Consider the following 21,266-nt stretch of genomic DNA (forward strand, 5'->3'; position numbering starts at 1 on the left):
AAATTTTGATTCTTAAGTTTCTTTCTTGAGCAGTTTGACTTTTAAAGATTGATATTTTGAAACTTTTAGAGATCCTTCACAGTACAAAAAGAAGAAAAACTGTTTTAAATATTAGGACAAAAGTCAATCCATCTGACAATTACAACTTGGTGTAGTGGGCTCTTATTAATCTGTGGGAAGAAAACCATGGATCTCAATGTTCTTACTTGTCCTTGAAATATTTTGTTACTTACTCATCATTATCCATCAATTATTTCCAGTCATGCTTTGAAAAGCTAGAACCCTAAGATAATGGAAGAATGATTAAATCATCTAAACTGTGTGTGACTATGAGATAAACAGCCATCCTTCGGTTTTCTTACTGCACTGCCCAAAATACTGCATCATCTTTACAGAAAAAAATAAAGGACTTGAGTAGTTTTTGTTGTCTTTTAGCTTTGACTGAACACAACTGACAATTAACATTTTCACTCACTAATCTAGCAAAGACAAGAAAATCGACATATTTCATTATTATTAATTAATGAGAACAAGAATGCAAAAAGTCTGATAATACTCTGGACTATAACGATGGTAAAATTCATCACAGAAATACAGTCTCAAACTATAAGTCTTTAGAGGACATCACCACAGATGAATAATCTCAACCTTAGGCATCAACAAGGGCTTCCCTGGCAGTGACAGTAAAAATTCTGTCTGCGATTCGGTAGACCTGGGTTTGATTCCTGAGTCAGGAAGATTCCTTGGAGAAGGGAATGGCTACCCACTCCAGTATTCTTGCCTGGAGAATTCCATGGACAGAGGAGCCTGGCAGGCTCCAGTCCATAGGGTTGCAAAGAGACAGATATGCCTGAGTGACTAACATTTTAGGCATCAACATGTGAACCATATGCACTTAACAGATATATAAAGAGCATTCCATCCAAAGACAACAGAAAGAATATATACTATTCTCAAATGCCCAAGTGACATTCTCCAGAATAGTTAATATGATAAGGCACAAAACAAGCCTTAACAAATCACATCCAGCACCTTTTCTGACCACAATGGTATATAAAACTAAAACTCAATTACAAGAAGCTGGAGGATTCACAAATAACAACAGAATAAGTCCACTACATATGAACAAGTTCTGTTCTGAGAGCGCATTCCTAAGTCCAATTTGTTTGTTAAGTCCAACAAAGCTAGCCTAGATACCCAACTAACACAACAGGTTATACAATATTGTACTGTAATAGATTTATAATACCTTTCATACAAATAATACACAGAAAACAAATGAAACATTTTAAACCTTGCAGAACAGTTTCATGAAAAGTATAGTAGTAGATAGAGTACAACAGCTGGCATACCAGGGCTGGCATCAAGTGAACAGGCAAGAAGAGCTAAATGACTGGAGGAGGGAGAGGAGGTAGGAGTCAGGATCGTCAGCAACAGCAGATGGAGGTCAAGCTACAATTTCACCCGTGCCTTATGTAACTGGACATGGAAACACACATTTGCTTCTTTGAAAGTTTACTACTTGAAAGTTGCTACATAGGGGACTTACTGTATGCTGCTAATTGCTGGGTCGAAGAACAAATTTTAAAAACACCTTGAAAAAATGAAAACAGAAATACAATGTACCAAAACTTATGAGAGGTTAAAGAAATAGCCATTCTAAGAGGAAATTCACAGTTATAAATGCCTCCGTTAAAAAACCAGAAAAATCTCAAAAAAGCCTAAACTTACACCTCAAGGAATTAAAAAAAGAATAAATGAAGCCCAAAGTTAGTAGAAGGAAGGAACTAACAAAGATTAGAGTGGAAATAAATTTGAGAGAGACTGAAAAAGACAATAGAAAAGATTAATGAATCTATGAGCTGATTCTTTGAAAAAATAAACAAAACTGACAAAACTTTAGCTTAACTAACCAAGAAAAAAAGACAAGAAGACTCAAATGCATTAAATCTGAAATGAGATTCATGTTGACATATGGCAGAAACCAACACAATATGTAAAGCAATTATCCTCCAATTAAAAATTGGAAATGAAATAGATGTTACAACCAATATTACAGAATACAAAAAATCCTAACAGACTAGTATGAACATGTGCCAAAATTGGAAAACCTAGAGGAAATAAATTTCTACAAACGTATAAGCTATCAAGACTGAACCATAAATAGGAAGTCTGAACAAATCAATAATTAATAGAATAAGTAATCAAAAATCTCCAATCAAAAGTCCAGGACAACTGCATTAGTTCTACCAAACATTCAAAGAGTATCAATCCTTCTCAAATTCTCCCCAAAACCTGAAGCAACGCATCAAATTTATTCTGTGAGGCCAGCACTACCCTGATACCAAAACGAGACAAATATGCATCAAGAAAAGAAAACTGCAGGCCAACATCCCTGATGAACACATGCAAAAATCCTCAACAAAATACTAACACATCAGATTCAACAGTACATTAGAATAATCACACACCACAATCAAGCGAATTTACTCCAAGTATACAAGGATGGCTCAGTATCTGCAAATCAATCATGATACAGCACATTAACAAAATGAAAGATAAAAGTCACGTGCTCATTTCAGTAGATGCAGAAAAAGCACTTGGCAAAATTCAAAATACACTGACCATAATGCTCCACAATATGGATACCAAGGTAACATATCTCAACATAATGAAGGCCATATACGACAAGCCCACAGTTTACATCAAAATCAACAGCTGAAAGCTGAAAGCACTGCCTCTAAATCAGGAGCAAGACAAGGAAACCCACTCTTGCCACTTTTATTCAGAGTATTGTGAAGTCCTAATCAGAGCAGTCAAGGAAAAGAAATAAAAGGCATACAAATTGGAAAGAAGTAAAATATCACTTTTTACAGACTATTTTTATATACCTCCCTAAAGACTTCACCAAAAAGCTATTAAAATAATGAATTCAGTAAAGCTGCAATACAAAACCAATATACAAAAAATTTGAGTTTCTATAAATTAACAACTATCAGAAATTAACAATCCCACTTACAACTGCATCAAAAAGAATAAGGTACTTAGAAATAAATTTCACCAAGATGAATAATCTCTACATTGAAAATTATAAGACAATGATGAAAGAAACTGAAGAAGACTCAAACAATGGAGATATTCTGTGTTCATAAATTGGAAGGGTTAATACTGGTAAAATATCTATTACCACCCAAATGAGTACAAGATTCAACGCAATCCTTATCAAAATTTCAATGGGATTTTTCATAGAACTAGAACAGTGCTAAAATTTATTTGGAATCACAAAAGATCCTATCAAGCCAAAGCAATCTTGAGAAAGAACAACAAATCTGGAGGCATCGCACTCCCAATATTACAAAGGAAAACTACTGAAGCAGTATGGCACTGACATAAAAACAAGCATGCAGATCAATGGGACAGAACAGAGAATCCAGAAATAAACCTGTGCATCTACGGTGAATTAATTTACAACAGAAGTGCCAAGACTATACAACAGGGAAAGGACAGTCTCTTCAATAAGTGGTTCTGCGAAAATGGGACAGCCACATTCAAAAGAATGAAATTGGACCACTATCTTATACCATATGCAAAAATCATTTTAAAATGGATTAAAGACCTGAATGTAAGACTTGAAACCGTAACCATGTTGGAAGAAAACACAGGTAGTAAGCTCTGTGACATTCATTTTGGCAATTTTTCAGATTCAACATTAAAAGCAAAGGCAACAAAAGCAAAAATAAACAAGTGAGACATCATACTCAAAAGTTTCTGCACAGCAAAAGAAACATCAACAAAATGAAAAGGCAACCTAATCAATGAGAGAAAATATTTGCAGATCATACATCTGATAAGCTTTAACACCCCAAATACATAAACTCATAGAACTCAACAGCCAAAAAAAAAAACAAAAAACAAAAGCCACTCAATTAGAAAATGGGCAGAGGATTTGAACAGATATTTTTCCAAAGAAGACACTCAGGTGGTCAAGAGGTAAATGCAGAGATGCTTACATCACTAACCATCAGGAAAATGCAAATCAAAACCTCAAGATTATCACCTCATGCCTGTCAAACTGGCTATTGTCAAAAAGACAAAATGATGAGTCTTGGACAGGATATGGAGGAAAGCGAACCCTTGTGCACTGTTGGTGGGAATTGTGAGCTGATGCAGCCACCATGGAAAACAGAATGGGGTTCCTCAAAAACCTGAAAATAAAACTACCAGATGATCCAGCAATGCTAACTCTTGAGCGTTTTCATCCGGAGAAAGTGAAACCACCAACTTAAAAAGAAATAATGCACCACCTTGTTCAGGGCAGCATTATTCACAACAGCCAAGACAGGGAAACCAGCCAAGTGCCCACCGAGGCAGGAATGGATAGAGAATGTGTTACATATAAAACAACGGACCCCCAGGGCATTATGCTAAGCCAAGCAGGTCAGAATAAAAAAGACAAAATACTGTATGAACTCACTTATATGTGGAACCTCAAAAAAAAAAAAAAAAGCTTACAGATACAGAAAATAGATTGGTTGGTGGTTGTGAGAAACAAGAGGGTAAGGGGTGGGCAAAATACAAGCAGGGGATCAAAAGGTACAAACTTCCAGTTAGCAAGTCAGTCAGTCATGGGGATGTACAGCTGTTAAGAGCAAATCTTAAAAGTTCTTATCACAAAATAAATTTTTTGATAACTATGTATGGCGACAAACTTAACCAGACTTACTTACTATGATCATTTTTAAATTAAAAGATTAAAAACAATCTTTAATTGTAAAAAAAAAAAAAAACCTGAGTAGCTGATTCAATATACCATCTTAAAATTTAAAATCCTATCACTAATGCAGAATGGCCTATTTAAAATCATACTGGTTTCATTATTTCATTTCATTATTAATCTTTAGAACACAGCTACTCAATAATCTGGAACAATCACTGCTTTCTCTCATTCTCTTCTCTTCTCGCTTTTGCATACTCCTTTTTGTTCCTTGCCAGCATTATACATTTCTTCAAAGCACTGTATGGTCAACAAAATGACAGTAATAGTTATCTTCTATCTCTGCCAAGAACTGAAAAAAAGGAGACAACCCAGAAGGGATTTAACTTAATTATGCCAAATTTCTCCCTTGATAAATTACTTAGGCTAGAACACATCTTCACATTTTTTAAGTGTGGGGTTTTTTAAAAACTTGGGTTTTTAACAATTTAGAAATAATTCTGCCTGAAAATGACAGACTGTCCACTTTTCACGACCCCTTCAATTCCTTAAGGAAAAGAACCACTAAAAACAGGATGTCAAAGTGACTTTACATCACAGAACTATTTAAAATAGAATAAGAATCCTAAATTTACATCACCATTCTACTTTAGAATGTAATGAAAAGCGTACTGAAGACTAACAATACTAGCTCCTATCAAACTGGAGGAAAAGAATGGAGCAGGAGATGCACCCAGAATTCCCAACTAGTAAGCTACAATTCAATACTTCTACCTTTCAACATGCTATAAAAGCGCAATTCATCAACTCTGGTCGCATATTATTTGCAAAATAATAAGTTTAGACACTTAAGTTGAAATCTCAAAAGGGTTCTTCATGTGGTAATGGCCAAGTAGCTCCTAAGGGACCAGCCCACTTGAAGACAACTACTATAGTCTCTGGATGAGGTATTTCAAAAAGAAGCCTCCTCCCCGCAAACAACAACAACAATTCCCTGGCAGTCCAGCAGTTAGAGACTCCGCACTCTCATTGTGAGGGCCCGGGTTTGATCCCTGGTTGGGGACCTAAGATCCCATAAGCTGTGTGATATGGCTCCAAAAAAGACCCAAAAAGGAAAAAAAGAGCTAAATGAACAAAACAGATGTGTCATATGGTACCTACCACAGAGAAGAGAAAGTCTGAAGTTTGAGTCTAGTCAAGACATACGCCCACTTAAAAACAAAATAAAAAAACTCTTTTGAGGACTATCATGGAATCCTGAGTCATGTAATTCACAATGTTCAAAATTCAATAGAAACTAGGTATCTGAAGAAACAGGAAAATACGAGCCATACTCAAGAAACAAAGTCTCAGTGCAGACCATCCCCAATATGAGCCAGCGCTTAAAATTAGAAGATTTTAAAGCACTTTTTCAAAGTAGCAACAGAAATTATTCACAAGGGTGTAATGGAAAATATGCTTGTGATGAACGGAAAAAAAAAAAAGAGTATCTCAGCAAAGAAACAAAAACCATTTCATTCAGAAAGAATGAAAAGCCTACAACTGAAAATACAATTTATAAAATAAAGAATTCACCAACTGGGAGCAGATCGTGCGCTCACCGCCTCCTAAGAAAACACCAAAATCTCAACTAGCTGTTGAGCAAGCATTGACAGGAGGACACTGGAAACTACCAAAAAAGATACCCCACATCCAAAGACAAAGAAGCAGCTGCAGCAAGACAGCGGGAGGGGCACAATCACGATAAAATCAAATCCCATACCCGCCGGGTGAGTGACCCACAGACTGGAGAACCGTAAGAACTGTAATACCAAACAAGTGCTCCCACTGTTGTGAAGGTCTGGAACCCCACGTCAGGCTTCCCAGCCTGGGGACCCGACAAAGGGACTGGGAATCCCCAGGGAATCTGACCTTGAAGACCAGCGGGATCTGATTACAAGACTTCCACAGCACTGGGGAAACAGAGATTCCAGTCTTGGAGGGCACAAACCAAACCACATGCACACCAAGACCCAGAGGAAAAGAGCAGCCACTCCATGGGAGACTGAACCGAAACCACCTGCAGGGGTGAGGCTCTCCTGGGGGGTGTGGGTCGGCAGGGGCCACACACAGGGACTGGGACACTGGAAGCAGCAGGCTGCGAAGGTCCCCCTCGGTGTAAACCCTCCTGAAGGTAGCCATTAAGCTGACCACAGAGCTGGGGGCTGGGCCGCCTCAGGCCAAACAACTACCAGGGAGGGAGCGAAAACCCACTCACCAGCAGACAACTGGATTAAAGCTTCAGTAAGCAAGGGCGTCCCCACCAGGGCAAGACCCAGTTTTCCCCACCACCACTCTCCCATCAAAAAGTTTACACAAGCCTCTTAGCCTCCTTCATCATAGGCCAGACAGAAAAAGCAAGTAGAACCACAATCCCATAGCAAGTAAAACAAAACCACATTACAGAAAGTTAACCATCATGAAAAACGCTGGGCTGGAAGAAGCACAAGCTGGAATCAAGACTGCCGGGAGAAATATCAATAACCTCAGATATGCAGATGACACCACCCTTATGGTAGAAAGTGAAGAGGAACTAAAAAGCCTCTTGATGAAAGTGAAAGAGGAGAGTGAAAGAGCTGGCTTAAAGCTCAACATTCAGAAAACGAAGATCATGGCATCCGGTCCCATCACTTCATGGGAAATAGATGGGGAAACAGTGGAAACAGTGTCAGACTTTTTTTGGGCTCCAAAATCACTGCAGATGGTGACTGCAGCCATGAAATTAAAAGACATTTACTCCTTGGAAGAAAAGTTATGACCAACCTAGATAGCAGATTCAAAAGCAGAGACATTACTTTGCCAACAAAGGTCTGTCTAGTCAAGGCTATGGTTTTTCTAGTAGTCATGTATGGATGTGAGAGTTGGACTGTGAAGAAAGCTGAGCGCCGAAGAATTGATGCTTTTGAACTGTGGTGTTGGAGAAGAATTCTGAGAGTCCCCTGGACTGCAAGGAGATCCAACCAGTCCATTCTGAAGGAGATCAGCCCTGGGATTTCTTTGGAAGGAATGATGCTAAAGCTGAAACTCCAGTACTTTGGCCACCTCACACGAAGAGTTGACTCACTGGAAAAGACTCTGATGCTGGAAGGGATTGGGGGCAGGAGGAGAAGGGGACAACAGAGGATGAGATGGCTGGATGGTGTCACTGACTCGATGGACGTGAGTCTGAGTGAACTCCGGGAGTTGGTGATGGACAGGGAGGCCTGGCGTGCTGCAATTCATGGGGTCGCAAAGAGTCGGACACGACTGAGTGACTGAACTGAACTGAACTGAACCATCATGAAAAAGCAGAAAGGTACCTACCAGAAGAAGGGACAAGATAAAACCCCAGAAAAACAACTATATGAAATGGAGATGGGAAACTTTCCAGAAAAAGAATTCAGATTAAAGGTAGTGAAGATGACCCAAGATCTAGGGAAAACAAAGGAGAAGATGCAAGAAATGTTTACCAAAGACCTATAAGAACTAAAGAACAAGCAGAGATGAACAGTACCCTAGAAGGAATCCACAGCAGAATAACTGAGGCAGAAGCATGGATAAATGACCTGGAGGACAGAATGGTGGAAATCACTGCCACAGAACAGAATATAGAAAAAAAGAATGAAAAGAAATGAAGACAGCCTAAGGCACCTCTGAGACAACATTAAATGCATCAATATTTGCATTATAGCGATCCCAGGAGAAGAGAGACAGAAAGGACCTGAGAAAATATATGAAGAGATAATAGCTGAAAACTTCCCCAACGTGGGAAAGGAAATAGTCAACCAAATCCAGGAAGCACAAGAAGTCCCAGGAAGGATAATCACAAGACACATCGAGACACATAGTAATCAAGCCGACAAAAATTAAAGACAAAGATAAAATACTGAAAGCAACAAGGGAAAAATGACCAATAACATACAAGGGAATTCCCATCAGTCTATCAGTTGATTTCTGAACAGAAACTCTACAAGCCAGAAGGGAATGGCACAATATATTTAAAGTGATGAAACGGAAGAATCTAAAACCAAGATACTCTACCCAGCAATATTCTTCTTCAGATTTGATGGAGCAATCAAAAGCTTTCTAGACAAACAAAAGTTCAGACAATTCAGCACCACCCAACCAGCTTTACAACAAATGCCAAAGGTACTTCTGTAGGTAGGAAACACAAGAAAAGGAAAAGACCTACAAAAAAACAAACCCAAAACAAATCATAAGTGAAGTAAGTAAGTGAAGTCACTCAGTCGTGTCTGACTCTTTGTGACCCCATGGATGGTAGCCCACCAGGCTCCTCCGTCCATGGGATTCTCCAGGCAAGACTATTGGAGCGGGTTGCCATTTCCTTCTCCAGGGGATCTTCCCAACCCAAGGATCGAACCAGCACTACAGGCAGAAGCTTTAACCTCTGAGCCACCAGGGAAGCCAAAACAAATTATACATATCAATAATTATCTTAAATGTAAATGGATTTAATGCACCAAGCAAAAGACACAGACTGGCTGAGAGGATGAAAACGTGCATTTATGCACTTCTGCTTACCACTCTGCTCGACCCCTCAAGTTGTATGTAATTATTTTATATTGTTAGGTTAATCATGTCCCCATTATGGCTTGCAATTGTAATTATCTTTTATTTTTTGTCTGGCTATTGATTGTGAACACTGATAAAACATCTTTACTATTAAAAAAAATTACCAAATCAGCTTAATAACAAATTGAAGGTAAAAAAGAAAAGTCAGTATAATTAACAACAGATCAACAGGACAAAAAAAAAATCCAAAAGCAGGCACACACATATGCGTGTACACACACATGCACGCACACACCTCCCCCACCTCACCACCGAGGCACTAGTGGGACAATACCAAAAAGACCTAACACATGTAACTGAACTACCAAGAAGAGGAGACAAAGAAGCAAGCTTTCTCCATGGGTAGCAAAAAAAGAAAAAAACCTTAAAGCTTCCAGATTAGCAGCAGTCATTAGCAACTGTGACTAACAGAGACTAGCAGCCTTCCCAAGAGAGTCGAAAATTTAAACTAGAAATATAATCTCTATCACATTTACTGACTGACCCTTTCAGAATGCAAAACCAAGTTATTAGTCAATGCTTTTGTATTTTAAAGCCTCTGGTTCCCTCGGGTTGGCAATGTGCCCAAGTGCTGTTGAAGGAGTCCTTGAATACAAACATTAACAACTTAAAAGAAAAACACTTATGCCATTGAGGAAATCTTTCCAGACGCATTTTGAAGAATCAATTACATACAACAACACGAGAAAGATGTCAAAGTTACACAAAAATGACTATGCCCTGTCCTGTTCTATAGCACAAAACACAAATTTCAAATCTTCAACTGATGATGATGGTTTTAAAATAATTTTTTTTAAGTCTTGATGTTTTTTAAAGCCAAAAGACAGTATCAATTCAAGTTATATTAAGGTGTAGAAAGAAGAGAGGGGTTACCTTGACAGCTTTCTGGGAATTGGGCAATCCTTCCTCAATGTCTTCTAGAAGAATCCCTCCTAAGCCTCGCTGGTCATGTTGATCTAAGAGCCTAAGCAGAGCCTTCTTATCTTTCAAGTTGTACTTGGGCTTAAAGGCATACTTTCCATCTACTACTTCAATTTTGGGATTATTGACTAGTGCCTGTAACAGTGACACAATTTCAATATATTAACAAAAGGAAATACCATACACACATTATTTAATTCTAATAATACTAAAAAAACAACAATACCTAATACAGAGGCAAATTAAAAGTATCTTGTGGATATTAACAGATCTAAACAGCAGGCTATCTATCAACAGGATCTAAAACAACAGGCAGAGATCAGCACGGTGCTCACTTTTTATTAAAAAAAAAAAAAAACTTTATTATTCACATAGAATCTCTGGATAAGAAAGAAACCAGTTTATTAGAACTGCTTTGAAGAAAATGTACCCATATTGTTTCAGAAGACAAAAGAGGTGAGAATCAAAAACACACCTATTAACATCAATAGCCACTGCCTACCCAACCTCAAAGTATCACATATCAGGATTATAACGTGAAAAACATTCCCCTGGGATGAACATATCAAAAATCAGTCTGTCTACATGGTATCAAATGGCACTAGCAGCTGTAGAAGGACTTCAAAAGGACCAGAGTAGTGCAGATACGAAATTACCTATAATGTCAGTTGAGACTGAAACTGAGAAGGAACACAGAAATTTCTGAATATAATTATGTTCCCAGTCAGTCCTGTTGTATAACTAATACCAGAAGGAAAGCTCTTCAAGAAAGAGCAACCATTTTATTTTCTTCTACAGCTGCCAGTCTGACCGTGAAAGGATAAAAAAACAGAAAGAAGAAATGAAAACAGAACAGTAATTAAAATAACCTTTACCTAATGTCAGTAATCCATGAAATTTCAAAATTAGGAAAAGCATCAAAAATGTGGATTACCACCATTCATATATCACTAATATGAGCCATAATGATACTGCCTAACTAGTTCATTTTACATTACGAAAATCAAGACTACCCTGCTTGGTAAAATAAACTGAATTCTATTTTACGAAGTTTACCTTTAAAATCAGCACTGGTCTCAGAAAGTTGCTTTACTGAATTATCATTTCATACTTAACCAGAAAAGAGACAAATATCTAATTTTTATTTTAAAGTGCTACTCATTTCCAAATTAACACAGTCACTGATTGTTTTCAGATTCATTTTCTTCCAATGTTGTGTGTATATATACAAAATATTCGTGGTTATTTTTCCAAGTGACTTGCCAGAAGCAGTAACATCACTGTCAACTCATAATAGCAGGAGCAGTACAACAAATACATTTCTTAACAAAATATCTTGCTTTCCCTATAATACTTCATGCTTTAAATGTCCCAAAACATAGAAACAATACAATCTGTCAAATACATACATTACAAATTTAGCAATTCAAAATAAGCATCAACTTTCTGTAAAAACTTAAAAATTAGTAGTGGCTGACTTCTTTACAACTTTAATGCTACTGTCTGTGACATTTTAAAATAGACACACAGACTATATGAAAACAAATCAATCTCAAAATGTGTATGTTTTAAAAAAATAAACCCTATACCAATTCTTTTAAGAAAAAACATCAGATTTCAGCATATGAAAACCCGACTTACAGTAAAAAAAAAAAAAAATTTTTTACAATAATTTAAGACTATTCTTACCTCACTCATTAGCCATTGCTTCTGCTTGAGTCCAATATCTAAATGTTGCGTTTCATCCAAAATTTCTTCTAAAGTAAGAGGATGCGTATCTCCTCGCTGATGCCGTGTCTATTGAAGGAAGAAATTGCTATTTGAAGATGGTTTTAAAATGCTAGATGTATTAAATAATAGGGTAAATGAATCTTTTCAGGAATGTAGAATGTGTAATTATTTGAGGCAGTACAATTATAGTGAGGAAGAGAATGGACTATAAAATCAGAACTGAGTTCAAACTTGAAGCTACATAAAATCAAACAATAAAATGAGAAAAAAAATTGCAATTCTTATCACAAAAAGTTAACCTTCCTAACATCTGAACAGTTCCAAAAAGCTAGCAAGAAAAGGACCCCAAAACAGGAACATACAAATCACAAAAAAAGAAATGCTAATGCCCATCAATGGAAGAAAAGATACTCAACTTCCACTAAGATATTTCTCATCTATTACGTTGGCAAAAACCCTTATTTGACAACTCAACTGGTAAGGCTATAAGGAAACAGGCCCTCTAACACACCACTGGTAAATAATGCAAATTGATACGATTCCTTGGAAGGGAATTTGGCAACAGAAATGCACTGAAACCCTTGATCCAGCAAATCCAATTCTGAACATTTACCCTAGAAGAACTACAACACAGAAAAGCAGAAAGGTTACCTGCACCATCCTTTTAAAAGGAAAATATTAGAAACAACTCAAGTGGCCATCAATGGACCTGAGTTTGAGCAAACCGCAGGAGAGAGTGAAGGAGAGGGAAGACTGGCGTGCTGCAGTCCATGGGGTCGCAAGGAGTTGGACACGACTGAGTGTCTGAACAACAACAAGGGTCCATCAACAGAGGACTGATTAAATTACAGCATATCAATGCTACTATACAGATGTTAAAAAAGAAAATGCAGGCGTTCGCAACGTGCTGATTTGCGAAGATGTCCAATACAAGCTATTAAGGAAAATATGTTGACACCAAATGCTGGTGAGGATGTGGAGGAACAGGACTCTCATTCTTTGCTGGTGGAAATGCAAATGGTATGTGCAGAGTACAGCACGAACTGTATAAAAAAGTTCTTAATGACATAGAAAACCACAATGGTGTCGTAACTCACCTAGAGCCAGACATTCTGGAATGCGAAGTCAAGTGGGCCTTAGGAAGCATTTCAACAAACAAAGCTAGTGGAGGTGACATAATTTCAGCTGAGCTATTTCAAATCCTAAAAGATGATGCTGTGAAAGTGCCACACTCAATATGCCTGCAAGTTTAGACAACTCAGCAGTGGCCACAGGACTGGAAAAGGTCAGTTTTCATTCTAATCCCAAAGAAAGGCAATGCCAAAGAATGTTCAAACTGCAGCACAACTGTGCTCATTCACATGCTAGCAAGGTAATACTCAAAATCTTTCATGCTAGGCTTCAATAGTACATGTACCAAGAACTCCCAGATGTACAAGCTGGATTTAGAAAACGCAGAGAAACCAGAGCTCAAACTGCCAACATCTGTTGGATCATGGAAAAAGCAAAGGAATTCCAAAAAACATCTACTTCTGCTTCACTGACTATGCTAAAGCCTTTGACTGTGTGAATCACAACAAACTGTGGAAATTTCTAAAAGAGATGGGAATACCAGACCACCTTACCTGAGAAACCTGTAGGCAGGTCAAGAAGCAACAGTTAGAACCGGACATGGAACAACAGACTGGCCCAAAATTGGGAAAGGAGGACTTCCAATTCAAGATGGCAGAATAGAAGGATGTGCGCTCATCTGCTGCAAGAACACCAAAATCAAAACTAGTGTTGAACAGCCAGCAACAGGAGGATTCTGGAAACTACCAAAAAAAGATACCCCATGTCCAAAGGCAAAGAAGCCACAGTGAGACAGTAGGAGGGGAAAAATCAGGATAAAATCAAATCCCACACCCAGCAGATGGGTGACCGACAAACTGGAGAACAATAGCAGCAAAGAAGGTTTGAAACCCCACATCAGGCTTCCCAGCCTGGGGACCCAACAAAGGGACTGGGAATCCCCAGGGAATCTGACCTTGAAAGTCAGCAGGATTTGATTCTAAGACTTCCCCAGGACTAGGGGAAACAGAGACTCCAGTCTTGAAAGACACAAACAAAACTTTGCGTACACCAAGATTCAGAAGAAAGGAGCAGTGACTCCACAAGAAACTGAACCAAACCTACCTGCTCATGCTGGAGAGTCTCCTGTGGAGGCCTGAGTCAGCAGCAGCTCACCACAGGGACAGGGGAACTGGCAACAGCTGTCTGGGAAGGTCCCCTTTGGTGTAAACTCTCTTGGAGGTCACACTTAACTGGACCATAGAGCTCACAGACTCCTGGGCTGGGTCGCCTCAGGCCAAACAACTACCAGGGAGGGAGTACAACCCTACCCATCAACAGATAACTGGAGTAAAGCTTTACTCAGCACTGCAGATGGTGACTGCAGCCATGAAATAAAGACACTTACTCCTTGGAAAAAAGTTATGACCAACCTAGACAGCATATTAAAAAGCAGAGACATTACTTTGCCAACCAAGGTCCATCTAGTCAAGGCTATGGTTTTTCCAGTAGTCATATATGGATGTGAGAGTTAGACTATAAAGAAAGCTGAGCACTGAAGAATTGATGCTTTTGAACTGTGGTGTTGGAGCAGACTCTTGAAAGCCCCCTGGACTGTAAGGAGATCAAACCAGTCCATCCAGAAGGAAATCGGTCCTGAATATTCATTGGAAGGACTGATGCTGAAGTTGAAACTCCAATACTTTTGCCACCTGATCCGAAGAGCTGACTCACTGGAAAAGATCCTGATGCTGGGAAAAGATTGAAGGTGGGAGAAGGGGATGACAGAGGATGAGATGGTTGGATGGCATCACTAACTCAATGGGCATGAGTTTGAGTAAACTCCAGGAGTTGGTGATGGACAGGGAGGCCTGGCGTGCTGCAGGGGTCGTGAAGAGTCGGACACAACTGAGTGAGTGACTGACTTTAGTCAGCAAGGCCCTGCCCACCAGAGCAAGACCCATTTTTTCCCACCACCAGTCCCTCCTATCAGGAAGCTTACACAAGCCTCTTAGCCTCCTTCATCAGAGGCCAGACAGAGGAAGCAAGTAGAAGCACAATCCCACAGCAAGTAAAACAAAGCCACATTACAGAAAGTTAACCATCATGAAAAAGTAGAAAGGTAACTCCCAGATGGAAGGGACAAGATAAAACCTCAGAAAAACAACTAAATGCAGTTGAGATAGGCAATCTTCCAGAAAAAGAATTCAGAATAATGATAGTGAAGATGATTCAGGATCTTGGAAAAAGAATGGAGGCAAAGACTGAGAAGAAGAAATGTTTACCAAAGATCTGCAAGAACTAAAGAACAAACAGCGATGAATAATACACTAGACGGAATCCACAGCAAAACAACTGAGGCAGAAGCACGGATAAATGACCTGGAGGACAGATTGGTAGAAATCATTGCCACTGAATATAGAAAAAAAGAATGAAAAGAAATGAAAACAGCCTAAGACACCTTTGGGACAAGATTAAACAAACATTTACATTATAGGGTTCCCAGAAGGAGAAGAGAGAGAGAAAGGACTTGAGAAAATATATGAAGAAATAATAGCTGAAAAGTTCCCTAACATGGGAAAGGAAATAATCAACAAGTCCAGGAAGCATGGAGGATAAACTCAGGAAGCAGGAAGGATAAACTCAAGGAGGAACACACCAAGACACATAGTGATCAAGCTGACAAAAATTAAAGATAAACTATTAAAAGCAACAAGGGAAAAATGACAAATAACATACATACAAGGGAACTCCCATCATGCTATCAGCTGATTTCTCAACAGAAACTCTACAAGTCAGAAGGGAATAATGGCAGGATATATTTAAAATGATGAAAGGAAAGAACCTACAACCAAGAATACTCTACCCAGCAAGACTCTCTTTCGGATTTGATGGAGAAATCAAAGGCTTTTCAGACAAGCAAAAGTTAAGAATTCAGCACCACCAAACCAGCTTTACAACAAATGATAAAAGAACTTCTCTAGACAGAAAACAAGGAAAAATTTTACATAAAGTTTTACAAACAGTTAAGAAAACGGTAATAGGATCATACATATCAATAATTATTTTACATGTAAATGGATTAAATGCACCAACCAAAAGACACAGACCAGCTGAGCAGATGAAAACACGTGCGTGTATGCACGTCCACTTAGCACATCACTCTGCTTGACCTCCCCCCCTAAATTGTATGTAATTATTTCATATTGCTAGGTTAATCATGTTCCCAGTATGGCTTGCAATTGTAATTATCTTTTTTGTCTGGCTATTGATTTTTTGAAAAAATATAAATGCCCAGGGATAGCTTTTTTTTTTTGGGGGGGGGGGGGGGGGCCAGAGCTCCAGATATGTTTCTAATGAGCAGCCAAACTGAACTATATGAGGATCTTTTACTTCTAGGTTGTTTCACTTTTTCTATCTCATACTCAGTGCTCCCATTTAATTTAGTTTATCTTTTCCAATTTCTTCATCGTTGTTTTTTGTTTTGATGCTCTTTATCAGGCACAGTAGAAAAGCTTTAGAAAACTTATGAATTTTTGCCTAGCTAAAAAATTTATGACATTTTGATTCCACTTCCTTGACTTAGTATAAATAGAAAGCTCTGTTTCTAACGGAAAAAAATAGATATGCAACAAGCAACAAAGGTTTTTACTGTATAACACAGTGAACTGTAGTCAATATCTTATAATAACTTACAATGGAAAATAATTTCAAAAATAACATATGTGTATATGTATAGCTGAATCACACACACAAAAAGAATTCTACTTTTTTTAAGAATTCTACTTCTTGAAATTTAGTGATGTTTACCTTTTTGCCAGTTTTTCTAAAATGCCCTATGAAGACCTAATAACAACATATGACATTCAAAATTTTAAATATATTTGTGTAGGATAGATTAATATCTATCGTATTTAACTAATGTCTATTGTATTTAAATCATTAATGCCATCATTCAAGATGCTCCTATTCTTATGTTTTCTGCACTTGATAAAATACTTTCAGAAAATGTTAATGTCTCATGACGATTATATTTTTTATTTTCCCTTACATTTCATCTGATTTTTGCTTTCTGTATCTGTTTCTTTGTTATTAAGGTGTCTAATGGTTTAAGATGTCTACATCTTTGTACTTTTATCATTAAAAATATTCCTCTTTGTTTCATTTAAAATAAATAAATTTTTTTAAAATTGGGAAAGGTGTATGTCAAGGCTGTATGTTGTCACCCTGTTTATTTAACTTATATGCCGAGTACATCATGGGAAATGCCAGGCTGGATGAAGCACAAGCTGGAATCAAGACTGCCAGGAGAAATATCAATAACCTCAGATATGCAGATGACACCACCCTTATAGCAGAAAGCGAAGAGGAATTAAAGAGCCTCTTGATGAAGGTGAAAAAGGAGAGTGAGAAGCCTAGCTTAAAACTCAACATTCAGAAAACGAAGATCATGGCATCTGGTCCCATCACTTCATGGGAAATAGATGGGCAAAGAGTGAAAACAGTGTCAGACTTTATATTTTGGGGCTCCAAAATCACTGCAGATGGTGACTGCAGCCATGAAATTAAAAGATGCTTACTCCTTGGAAGGAAAGTTATGACCAACCTAGATAGCATATTGAAAAGCAGGGACATTACTTTGCTGACTAAGGTCCACCTAGTCAAGGCTATGGTTTTTCCTGTGGTCATGTATGGATGTGACAGTTGGACTGTGAAGAAAGCTGAGCTTCGAAGAATTGATGCTTTTGAACTGTGGTGTTGGAGAAGACTCTTGAGAGTCCCTTGGACTGCAAGGAGATCCAACCAGTCCTTCTAAAGCAGATCAGCCCTGGGTGTTCATTGGAAGGACTGATGTTAAAGCTGAAACTCCAGTACTTTGGCCACCTCATGCGAAGAGTTGACTCACTGGAAAAGACTCATGCTGGGAGGGATTGGGGGCAGGAGGAGAAGATGACAGAGGATGAGATGGGTGGATGGCATCACTGCCTCGATGGACATGAGTTTGAGTGAACTCCAGGAGTTGGTGATGGACAGGGAGGCCTGGCGTGCTGCGATTCACGGGGTCGCAGAGAGTCAGACACGACTGAGCGACTGAACTGAACTGAAGGGTTCTCTAGTGGTTCAAACAGTAAAGAATCTGTCTGCATATGTGGTAGACCCAGGTTCAATCCCTGGGTGGGGAGGATCCCCTGGAGAAGGGAATGGCCACCCACTCTAGTATTCTTGCCTGGAGAATTCCATGGATAGAGGATCCTGGCGAGCTACAGTCCATTGGATTGCAAAGAGTCTGCATGACTGAACGACTAACACTTTCACTTCAAGGGTTACAAGGAAGGAAGACATAAACAAGCAAAGGATAGAGGATTTTTAGGGCACTGAAACTATGCTGCACAATATTATAAATGATGGATACATTCACTACACATTTGTCAAAACCTACCATCTGTGTAACACCAAGAGTGAATCCTAAAGTAAACTATAAACTTCAGGTGATAACCATGTGTAGGTTCAAAGATTTTAACAAATGTACCACTGTGGTGCAAGATACATATAGTGTTGGAAGTTGGGGGGATGGGAGAGGACACATATATACTTTCTGTCCGGTTATGTAGTAAACCTAAAACTGCTCTAAAAAAGTAAAATCTTAAAAACCTTTACTTACATACATACACAAACACACACAGAAGAATGGTATGTTATTTAGTAACAGAAGGAAATCCTGCCATTTGCAACAACATGGTTGGACCTTGAGGGCATTATGCTAAGGGAATTAAGTCACACAGAGAAAGACAAATACTATACAATATCACTTATATGTGAAATCAGATAAAGTTACAGAGAACAAATTAGTGGTTGCCAGAGGTGGCATGGGGGATAAGAGGGGATAAGAGGAAAGCAAAATGGGTGAAGGTGGTCGAAAGGTACAAACTTCCAGACAAGTAAGTCCCAAGGATGTAAGGTACAACACAGTAACTACAGTTAACTATAGTTTACTGCATAATATATACATGTATCAGATCATTACGTTGTACACCTAAAACTAATACAATGCAAAGTTGATTATATTTCAATTTTTTAAAATTAAGATGTTTCTTAAAAGCTTATGTTAAAAAACACATAGTATGAAATCTTTTATATAGGAAGGGAGAAAAACAAAAATACATATTCCTACTTTGTTTCCACATAAAGAACCACGAAAAAGTCACAAAAAAGCAATAAATGAGACTACCTATAGGAAGTAAGAGTCAGATGCAATTGAACTGAACTGAACTGATAGGAAGTAGAGCAGGAGAGAAAATAAGTAGAAATACAGCCAAGAACAAGACTTCTTCACTTATACCTTCTCATATTGTTTTTCATATTTAGAGACATATTACTTTTAAACAAAAAAAAAAGTTAAATTAAAAAGAAATATTCCAGGCCCTACACTTCATCACTGTTGGGCAGGTTTTTCGGCCTCTCTGGGCTTCAGTCAGGGCACTATACAACTAGAACAAAAATATTTCAAAGGTATGTTTAGAAAACATATAAAGATATAAAGCCTGCAACTTCCCTGGTGATCCAATGGTTAAGATTCTGTGCTTACAAGGCAAGAGGCATGAGTTCGATCCCTGGTCAGGAAACTAAGGTACCACATGCTGCATAGCGTGGCCAAGAAACAAAAATATCTAAAACTGAACACATACCATGAAGAACCATTTATTGAGCATTTGCTGTTAATTCATTCACTTACTTGATAACTCCCGTATGCCAAAAGTACTGCAATGAGAGACACAGTGAAACGCAAACCACTTCTGCCTTTCAAGAGCTCCCAAAATAGGGTCAGAGCTAAATGTACATATATGAAAGTTAGGTATATAATTATCTGCCAAAAAAACAGGGACATTCAGAGGAAATGAAAGAGAAAGCTGACTGTGGACAAACCCCTGAATGGTGACTGGAGAAACAGGAAGGAACAGCAGCTGCAGTACAGCAAGCGCAGCGGGCTCCAGAGCCAAGTGCACACAACCCAGAGCTACCAAGTCGATCCATCTGAAAGCTGTATTAAATTTTTTAATTTAAAATTTCCACTTACAAATTATGTTTTACTAATACTGAATGTGAACTGACACCAGAAGACTCCCCCGGCTTCATGTCAGATGACCCACATTTCAGGTGGTGACGTGCGTGGAGGAATCCTGAGAAAAGAGTGGGAATCCCACGTGACAAGGGGGTTGACAGGCATGACCTCATTCATTCACTCTCAGCCTTCTGCAGCACACTATAGTTTATCTGCTGGAAGATTCCAGCACTGCGGTGAATCTTTTTTTTTTAAAGACCTTTAAAATAGAGACTGTATAATGATTTTATTAACCTATTAAGGAACATCCACTTAAAACTGAGTCCCAAATTTGTTTTCTATTTCTAAGATTACAGAGGTTATTCATAGTTTGCTAACGATTCCTTCAAAGTAAAACTAGCATTTTAACAACATGTGAAAGTAACAAAGCAACTATTTTGGAAAGCAATTTATGCTGAAGGAAGAGCACATTGAAAAAGAACCTTTAGGAAATATTTCCATCACTGTGACTTGAGTTTAAAATTTTTAAGAATAGAAACTCATACCTGCCTATTTTCAAAATTTTAGAAATTTTTTATTTTTAACCTTTATTTTTAAAAACACTTCTAAACAAAACCCTTCAGTGAATTTCAAATCAATACATCAAAAATATAAAAAATTATAAATCCTTCTGACATATTTGCATGAACTGAATGACACACAAAGATGGAAATGTAGTAACCAAAATGCCTAATGAGTTGACAAGAATATTAAAAAAAAACACACACACACACACATTTTTGTAATGTAATACTGTGACTGTGTCACTAGAGAATCCCCTCCCCCAAATACTGCATCCTCTCCCCTAAGGATATCCGTGTCCAAACCCTTGCAACCTGAAGTGTTACCATATATGGCAAAAGGGACTTCACTGATGTGACCAAAGATTACTGTGGCTTACTGCACAGGCAGTAATCACAAGTGTCCTGGGAAAAGTCACCATGAATGTGAATAGCAGCAGATGTGACAATGGAAATAAGAGGCTGGAGAGATGGAAGGAAGGGGCCATGTGTCAGGAAACACAGCTGGTCTCCAGAAGCTGAAAAAGAAAAGAGAACAGAAGATCTCTTCACAGTCTCCAGAGGAACCACCTGGCTACAGCCCAGTGAGACTGACTTTGGACCTACAAAACTGGAAGAT

The 21,266-nt window shown here is 38.3% G+C and overlaps 1 protein-coding gene across 4 annotated transcripts in view; it reads right to left on the reverse strand.

The window, feature by feature from the left end:
* Window positions 1–21,266, reverse strand: part of GTF2E2 (general transcription factor IIE subunit 2) — a 93,226-nt gene that overhangs the window by 33,096 nt on the left and 38,864 nt on the right. For all 4 annotated transcript variants that reach the window (XR_005721458.1, XM_040242891.1, XM_040242892.1 and 1 more), the window contains exons 4-5: window positions 11,936–12,043; window positions 10,199–10,381 (exon numbers count right to left, since the gene is read on the reverse strand). Coding sequence is in view for 3 of the 4 variants with exons in the window: in XM_040242891.1 (XP_040098825.1) it covers window positions 10,199–10,381; window positions 11,936–12,043 (291 nt within the window). In the remaining variant the exon portion in view is untranslated. The remainder of the gene's footprint in view (window positions 1–10,198; window positions 10,382–11,935; window positions 12,044–21,266) is intronic.

The sequence above is a fragment of the Oryx dammah genome, unplaced genomic scaffold, assembly GCF_014754425.2.
Source record: "Oryx dammah isolate SB20612 unplaced genomic scaffold, SCBI_Odam_1.1 HiC_scaffold_7, whole genome shotgun sequence".
NCBI lineage: Eukaryota > Metazoa > Chordata > Mammalia > Artiodactyla > Bovidae > Oryx > Oryx dammah.